General features: G+C 48.4%; 1 protein-coding gene across 2 annotated transcripts in view; it reads right to left on the bottom strand.

Moving 5' to 3' along the window:
* Nucleotides 1-1,048: 1,048 nt before the first annotated feature.
* ATP6V0A4 (ATPase H+ transporting V0 subunit a4) overlaps nt 1,049-9,077 on the bottom strand; it is a 51,904-nt gene continuing 43,875 nt past the window's right edge. For both annotated transcript variants that reach the window (XM_032868274.1, XM_032868263.1), the window contains exons 18-21: nt 8,821-8,949; nt 5,047-5,164; nt 2,517-2,688; nt 1,049-1,453 (exon numbers count right to left, since the gene is read on the bottom strand). In XM_032868274.1, coding sequence (XP_032724165.1) covers nt 1,360-1,453; nt 2,517-2,688; nt 5,047-5,164; nt 8,821-8,949 — 513 coding nt within the window. In that variant the 3' untranslated portion in view covers nt 1,049-1,359. The remainder of the gene's footprint in view (nt 1,454-2,516; nt 2,689-5,046; nt 5,165-8,820; nt 8,950-9,077) is intronic.

The following is a 9,077-nucleotide window of genomic DNA, read 5'->3' as shown; positions in this document are numbered from 1 at the left end:
TTCCTGCCCAAGGACACACATGACAATGTCAGAGTTGGAACTCAAAGATGTCAGCTCTCATTCTTAGGCTCATCTTATCTTGCTTTAATCTCTGAATATTTGTGGAGTAGCCTGTTGTGCCTTAAGTTGTACTAGACCAGTCATGACATTAACATAGAAAGGGACATGGACACTTCCTTGGGTATGAACGATGACATTTCCATGAGCACCAGCCAACCCCACTACATAGAGGGACAGGAAAAATAGAGATCAGTCCAAAAGGTAAACTTGGATTTGCTCAGATCTTCTGGAATCTTAAGAACTAGATATTACATAGAAAGTACCCTGTGGGGTGCCTGGCTGGCTCAGTCATAAGAGCGTGTGACTCTGGATCTCAGGGTTGTGAGTTTGATCCCCACGTTGAGGGCAGAGTTTACTTTAAAAAAAAAAAGGATCAATAATTTTTTTGGAAGTGCTTTGTAAACTGTAAAGTGCTATACCAATGTTAACAATACTTAACTCTACTGCTATATTGACCATAAAGACTATGAGACTATGATTAACCTGGGTAATGGTCACTCAGGCTGAATAGTTGATGACACACATTTTACTCTGCCCCGGCTCTCAGGAGTCTGCCAACCCAGGAGCCTTAGAAATGACTTCAGGGCCCACAGACCCAGAGAGTAAGCCTGTCTGGTGGTCTCCTTTCTGGCAAGCTGTTTTCCAGAACTTTCTCAAGCCTTCAGATCTCTTCCTCCAGTTTGTCATGTGGTCACCCTTCATTCCACAGGATGTCACAATGCAGAGAGCCTCATGGCCCACGTCCAGAGAGAGAACATTACCCTTTCTTTCCCACCTGTGGGGAAGATTCATGAGAAAGTTCCTAATCTTATAAAGCTTAGCCCCAGTCAAAGAGAAAAGGTATCTGAGGAACCAGGAAATGAAAGACTAAACTAAACGTAATCCTCTGGAATTAGTTTGTGTACTTCCATTGCTTAGCTGTGGCCTGTAATTATCAGTACTAAATTATGTGGGATACTTTTACACAAAGACACCTTCGAGAACAAGGGAATGGCCCAGCAGTTTATTTCCTTATGAATCATACTTACAAAATTGCAAGAAAACATCAGTGGAGCCCTCCCCGTTTTAGGATTTGACAATTACCACCCAACATGAGGTCAGTTCCTCCTCTATGACATGGTGAAGTCATATTAGATCCCAAGGCTTGGAAGTAAAATGATCATGGCTTCCCGCCTCCAGCGAGCCCAGAACAATCATCCCATTGACCTGCTGGGCCAGGCCAACAGCAAAGACAAGTTGAACTTCTCTCCCAGCAGCAGAGACTGAAGCCAGAGGCCATGGCCGCCCACAGACCTGGAGCTACTCCTCGGCGGGACCATCCAGGATGCATTTAAAGGAGAAAGGAGAAAATTTGTAACCAGCCCCGACGTAGAACTTGTTCTGGAACTCCACCCTGTGTGGGGGGTGGGGCACAAGAAAAAGTGAGATTAAACACATAAGCTAGAGGCCAGCAGCCAAAGGGAAGAACACCCAGAACCTTGACTTTAACGTTCTTATGGCTTCTATCACAGACATCACATGTCATCCTTTATGCTTGATGACATCACAGAGTTCATTTCCTCCGTGACAAGGGGAAAGGCAACGTTATAACCTGTGGGGGAGGCTGTGATTCTGTCCTCTCAGTACATGGAGTGTCAACACCCTTCTTTATCAACAGCGGGCATAGAGGGGGTGGGAAAGCATCCGTGAAAGCTGAAGATGGCCTGTGGGATGGATGGGTGCGCACATGCACCCGAGATTCTTGGCAAAGATTTCACTTAAAAGAAAAATGGAAACTTCAACAAATGTTTTCATGTTTGTAAACCTAGTGAGCCTGAGAGTCTGCAGACACATCTGTGAATGTCAAGGGCATCCTGTAAGCGCCTTCCTTCTTCCAGGTACCCTCCGTCTGTCTGCACTTTGTAGAGGTCAAGAGCCTATGCATTCGTGTGATTCCTGCCCTCAGCACCATGGGCCAAATGTCCCAGGTGAGCTCAGCGTGCCTCTAAGAGCCTCTCTCAGATCTTTCATCTTACCAGCAGCTGGAGGGGTCCCTTACCTTGAAGCCAGTTGTAATACAACAAACGAACATTTAAGAGAGAATGAGTAAATGGGAACTAACATTTATTATAGGGCAGCCATTATATACAGATACACACACACACACACGCACTCACACGTACATACACATATACACATGTGCACACACCTATGTGCACACACATACACACGCATACCTGTGTGCACACCTGTGCACACATATGCACATGTGCGATGCACACTCGCATGGGTACACACATGTACACACTTACACATGTGTGTGTTGCACGGGGACACACACAAACACACACACATCGTCATGTAATATTACACCAGCAGGTGACTGAACGAGGTCAGGATCTGAGGCCAGCTGGCAGGTCCCAGGCCCCAAACCCTCTCTAGTGCATGTGGACTCCCTATGGGGCAGCCGTGCTCACCAGTGCAGTCGCAGGGCATGCAAAAATGCAGAGAGGCCCTCCATGATCAGAAGGATGGCGACCGTCAGCACGGCAAATATGGCGAAAATGATGAAGACCCCAATGAGTCCTCCCCAGCCTCGCAGGCGAAGGCCGATGTTCATCACCATGGTCCAGAGCACCTCAGACAGTTCTAGAAGAGCGAGAGAAAGAGTCTCAGCCACAGGGTTATCTTTCCATACTCTTTTCCTGGGTCTGCACACCCTAGAATCCCGAATCTCAGGTCTTGGGTGGAAAACAGGCACATGTGCCCTAGGGCACCTGGATGAGATGGTCTGTGGCAGCTTTGCTCACAATGGAGCAAACTATAGCTCCCAGCAGCAACATAAATAAATGCCAGTAACGTCACATTATGCCACAGAAGCGAAACATAAAAGAATTCATACAATATGATTTGGTATGGACTGAATGTCTGTGCCTTCCCCCCAACAAATTCATATGTTGAAGCCCTACCTACCTAAGTGATGGTACTTGGAGAAGGGATCTTTGGGAGGTCATTAGGGTTTGATGAGGTCATAAGGGTGGGGTCCTCAGGATGGGATTAGTGTTCTTATAAGAAGAGATAGCAGAGAGCTATCATTACATTATTGGGTTGAGACTTGAGGGTACCCAGCAGAAAGGTCACAGGGGCATGGCCCAGAGAGATCAAGGCTTATCACTTGCACCTGGCCACCGGGACATGATGAGAAGAAAGACATGTGGGAGCACAAGGAGGAGTACCTGTGTCTGTACTGTGTCCCCCCTCCTGCCCCCGAGCTCTGGCTTTCAGCTGGAGTAACACCTGACTTTTCCTGACTTTTGAAGCATGTGTCCAAATACAGCCTCTTTCAACGTAGGTCTCAACCTGGCACCAATGGACACAGATGTGCTCGAGTAGATCACCACTGTTTCAAGGTGCTGAGATCTGGAGATTGTTGTTACTGCAGCACATTCTAGCCTAGCCTGACTAACAGAGCAGGCAAACTACCAGAACCACACAGAAAAGCCAAGGCACGCACAGGTTAAGCTGCAGCCTGAGTTACTCAGCTAAAAGTAGTATTAGAGAAACTAGAACAGAATCAGTATTTGTTGTCACTCTACTGAACTACCTCTTCAAGCAAGTTCGTTAGCATGAAGCAGAAGGCACCCATGGGAACTAGACGTCTCAGGAAGTTTCAGAAAGACCCAATGGGTGGACCATGCCAGGCATCTGTGAACCATATGGTTTTTGGGGAGTCAAATTACATCCTCAGTGGACATGGGCTGGCCAGAGGAGACCCTCCTGTCCTATCTAGTTGTGACCTGAGCCCTCCAAACCACATCTGAGATGGGACCTAAAGACTGACATTAATGCTGCTGATCACACAAGCTCAGAGATCCACTTTGGGTCCCTGGACAACCTCTTCGCATGGGTGCATGTCAGTGCACAAGTACACACATGTGGGGGCTTGGGGTGTCTGTGTGTAGATGCTTACAGGCCACGTGTATGCATCCAACTCCCTGTGTGCCTACAGAAGTGTGTATGTGCGTATGTGTAGGAGATGATGCAAAATGAACATGGCCAGAGCAGTGAAGACTAATGATAAGCATTTGCATTTCTGCTATAAATTAACAAACAGGCTCACTTTCATTGCTTTGGTTTCTATCCTGCAAGGACACACTTTGGCCTCATTTCTTGGTTCCACACATTGTGCTCAGTGCTGGAAACACAGTAATAGAAGATGGGGACGTTGCTTTCCAAGAGCTCACAGTCTAGTAGGGAGACAGGCTGATTACAACAGAATTGTAATCACTGCTAGGACAGCGCATTCCCAGAACTCAGGGAAAGTGCACCTTCCAGACTGGGGACCAGGGAGGAAGATTTCCAAGGGTGGTGATGCCATCTGAGTGAGTTCTGAAGGAAGAATTAGATACTAGGTGAGGAGAAAGTTAAAGAAGAGAGGAATAGGAGTGACTGGGTAGCTCAGTTGGTTAAGCATCTGACACTTGATCTCAACTTAGATCTTGATTTCAGTCAGGGTCATGAATTCAAGCCCCACACTGGGCTCCACAGTAGGCATGCAACCTACTTAAAAAAGAGAGAGAGAAAGAGGAATATTTCAAGCAAGTGGGCTGCAGGGCAAACACACAGAAGAGTCTAGAGAACATGGTAGCTTCAGGAGCCTCAATGCAGGTCCTTATGGCCCTGTCTCCTTAGAAGAGGAAACTCCTAGATCTTCTAGAAGGAGCCTAACCCTGCTGATGCCTTGGTTCTAGGATTCCAGAGCTGTAAGATAGCAAATTTGTATTGTTTAAAGCTGCGAAGCTCATGGTAATTCGTGACAGCAGCCACAGAAAACCGATATAGAGGGTAACCACTCTAAAAATATAAAGTCAGGCCTACAGAAGAAGAGTCACATCTTCCTAAGAAAGAAGAGCCAGAAATAACCCAGGAAGGCACCTCTGCCAACAAGTACTTTGATTCTGTTTCCCAGGGGCGATCTGACTGTGACCGTGAGGTCCACTCACTCACGTGCATGAGCCAGGCTGAGGGCCCAGAGCCGGAGGTACGAGGCTGTGTTTGAAATGCAGCCCAGGCAATATTCGATCGTGTGGATGGCTTGATGCACAAAGATGTCTCCGAAATTGAACTGAAAGAGAGAGTTCTTTATTCTACTTTCATTAAGAATTTCCTCCATGAAAGGTACACAGTACACAGGTGAGTAACGGTACACAGGTGAGCAAAACATGGGCTCCACCGTAAATCGCGTCCAGCTGAACTAGAGGAAAACAAATATTAACGTATTTGGAGGAAGAGAATTAGCAGCACAAAAACGGAGATATAGTACGTGTGCAGTAACATCTCCCAGAAATAGCTGAAAAAAGTCCAGAGAGGAAGAGAGAACAGTTGGTAGGGCATCACGGGAGGTAGATGGGCGCTTGAAGGAGGGGGAGGCATCGGGAAGGAGAGATGAGAAGGACCATTCCTGCTGAGGGAAACGAGTCCTGGTAAGGAAAATGCAGGTGGCTGGGAACACTGGGAAGGCGAGTTCTGGGGGAAAACAATTTGGCTGGAAGTGGGAGCTTGTTTGGTGAGGAGTAGAAAGGAGAGGAAAGTTCCAGGAAAGGGCAGAGTTGAGAAAATAACCTGGAGCCCATGAGGAACCATAAAAAAAACATCTGAGTAGAAAGTGGCCAGGGGAGAGGGAGGTAATAAAGAATCACTGAGGGAGAATTAATCTGGTGACAAAATGGACCAGCAAGGACAAGGCCGATAAGCAAAAGAGCCTCTTTGTTGATTAGCTCCCTAATCCAGGGATGGGGAGGGAGAAACAGCACACAGACAGTGATAACGTGTTGTTGGCTTCACGCTCTCTGACGCTTTGGGGACAAGAGTCCGACTGGCACCATCCCAGGCCTCAAGTGGCTCACAGTCCAGTAGGGACAATGTGTGTGGAAAGTGCAATAGCCAAGAATCAGCAGGACGGTGGGGACACAGAAGGGCCTTTCACCCGGGAGGGGGTGGGATCACCCAGGGTTCTGAGGCTCTTGAGTTTGAGGAGCTGAAAGAATGGCCCTGACAGAAATGGAAAATGGGAGAGGGAGATTAGTTGATATATTCAGATGCGTTGCATTTCAGGCAACAGCTGGCCATACAAGTAGAATCTTCCAGCACACAGTGGTAGAGGCAGGACAAGGTGAGAAGAAAAGTCTGGGCTGGGAAATGGACACCTAGGAGGTCACCGGTGGGAGGAGGGACAGTGGGAGGTAAGTCAACTGGAAAGATACACATGGCAAAGAGCACAAAGAGAAGAGCTCCGAGCTTGGAACATATCTTCATTGGGAGGTGAGAAAGAATGAAACTGATGATGCAGAGACAAGGTCCGAGAGGAGTCTCCAAAAGGAGACCAGGAGGAGTCATAGGGCTGTGGTCAAGGTCGGAGAGATACCGAGAAGGAATGGGGGCTGTGGTCACCTGAGTCAGGAGCTATGGAGAGAAGACAGGAATCAACGTCTCTGATTCAGCAACGAGAACAGCTGGGAGGAAGCAAAGGGCAGGAACGGACAGAGAGGGAGACCGTGGAGACCGTGGAGAGACAGAGTCAAGGTAGAGGAGGGATGTGTAGGGGAGCATTAACCCCACCCAAAGAGAGGGCTGGCTTTGTCTGGGCTCCTGGGAGGCAAGCACTGAACTCCTAACATCTCCCGTGTGAAAGAATTTTCTTCGTTATTCATGGTGAGCCCCTAGGACCACATCTGATCGTTTCTGTGGTTGGAAGGTTGAGACATGGAGCCATGTGTTTCCGGTCCAGTCTCTGGGGGTGGAAGGGGGCCTTTGGAGACCGAGTACAACCACTGGGCTGCAGGCCCATGAAATGAAACTCCAATCAAACTTTGGACACTGGAGCTAAGGTGAGATTCCCGGGCTGGCAATGCTGTGCGCCTGTTGCCACATGTCGATGCTGGGAGAGGAAGGCCTCCCTAAGGACACAGAAGTCTGGAATTTGGGATCTTCCCAGTGTAGGATTCTGCCTACGTGCCTTTTCCCCTTCTGATTTCTATATTTGTGCTGCAGTAAAACTCCAGTTGTAAGGTTCACACTTTACTGAGCTCTCTAAGTCGTTCTACAAATTATTGGCCCTGAGGAAATATGAGGGACCCTGAGTTTGTAACTGACTGGTCTGAAGAAAGGGTTGGGTGGTCCTGGAGATCCCCAAACCTGTGGCTAGTGTCGGAAGTCTTGGGAGGACTTGGCAGTTTGGAGAACTGTGTCCTTAACCCTGAGTTTGGCCAACACCTGGTGTGGAGAGAGGTCAGAGAGGACTTTGAGGGGACAATGTCATCAAGCCCGTGTTTGTGGAGACCAACCCCCATGACTGCACCTGGGGGAAGGAACCTACGAATGGTGCCTGAAGTCGCCCAAACAAAGACAGCTCGTTCACTGCAGGAGCAGGAGAGGAACCCTGACTGGGCAGATCCTGAGGGCAGGAGAAAGAGGCGAGAGGCTATACTGGACACGCTGGGACCGGATGAGTCAGACGATGTGTGGTCTGGATTCTAGAACAACCTAGCATGTCTGACAGACTTAGTAATATTAATAACCCCTAATATGGGTTACTCTCTGTACCTGGAATCTTGTTGGAAACATTTGATCCAGATTCTTCATTAATTCTAATTGACCATCCATTAGTTTAAATGAGTATTATTAGTAGTAGTAGTAGTCATTAACACCACAAAGGGAGCTCCCTCTAGCCTCCCTCAGGCTTCACAGTGGCCCTGTCCCCATCCCAGGATTAGGACAAAACTCCTGTTAAAACCCTACCCACTTGAGGCTTACGGGTGCTTCAGGGTTGGGATAAAAACAGCCACCTGCTTCATTGGGGAAAATGTGGCACATTCCTGAGGGGGAGTGGCTGTCCTTGAACAGAACTGGACAGGGAGGGAGGGGGAATGAAACAATTCCTGAATTCACAGGCAAGCAGATAATGTTACAAAGATAGGTCAGCAAAGTCCCAGCAGAGCCAGGGTGGGGACAGGAGAACAAAGAGGGGATGGTGGCAGGGCGTGCTCATGTCCAGGAGGCGGGCTGGGAAGAAATAACCCGCCTTTGACTTCAACAATAGGGCCAGATTTGGGCTCAGATCTCGTGGGTTGAGGGGCGCTGATTGGACGGCTCATAATAAATGTAGCAGCCTGCCAGGGGCACGGTTCGGAGACAAGGAGGTCTCACGAACATGGACGACCTCCTATGCCAATAGATCTGGAGGCTGACACCTCACACTCACAGAGACAGCAGCACCTGGGTTATAATGTTAAAACACTCCTAGATTGGTTGGGGAGGAGCTGTTGTTCTTTCTTTTTTTTTTTTTTTTTTTTTTTAAGATTTGTTTATTTTAGAGAGACAGAGTGAGCAAGAGATGGGGCAGAGGGAGAGAAGCTCTCACGACCTGAGCTAAAATCAAGAGATGGACACTTAACTGACGGAGCCCCCCCCCAAGGCACCCCAGGAGCTGTTGTTCTGATCCTATAGGCACTCCCCCTCCCTTAAGATCTCCCCAACTTCCCACAACTCTGCAACTACAGGGCTGCCACCAGCACGGTCCTCCCAACCTTCCCAGCTCCACTTCCCAAGTCCTTTCTGATGGGCTGGTGGCCACGCCCTACTGGTAGCCACATCCTACTGGTGGCCACGCCCTACTGGTGGCCATGCCCAATTTTAAATATTTTGCAATCATCCTTGATGAGATCCCTCATCTAGACTCTGCGCAAACTGGGAAGTCTTTGTCAACTATTGAGCCCCACATACCTCTTCTTCATGGTCATCCTGACCCCCATGGGCACCTGCAGAAGCCCTCTGGCCAGCACTCACGGAAGGACTGGAGTGGTCACCTTCAGTGTCCTCTGGGGCTTCTTCTTGGATCATGGAGGCCTGCAGCTGTCAGCAAGCAAGGAAGTGAAGCACTAAACTCACCCTTAGAATTAGAATTACAATTTATTCTACACAAACTAAAGGCTGTCATTAAATATTAACTATGGACCAGACACCATTCTAAACTCTCTCTA

The sequence above is a fragment of the Lontra canadensis genome, unplaced genomic scaffold (assembly GCF_010015895.1).
Source record: "Lontra canadensis isolate GAN:19392208 unplaced genomic scaffold, GSC_riverotter_1.0 scaffold2, whole genome shotgun sequence".
NCBI classification, from domain to species: domain Eukaryota; kingdom Metazoa; phylum Chordata; class Mammalia; order Carnivora; family Mustelidae; genus Lontra; species Lontra canadensis.
The sequence above is the reverse complement of the archived record's forward strand: the minus strand, read 5'-3'. Positions and strand labels throughout refer to the sequence as shown.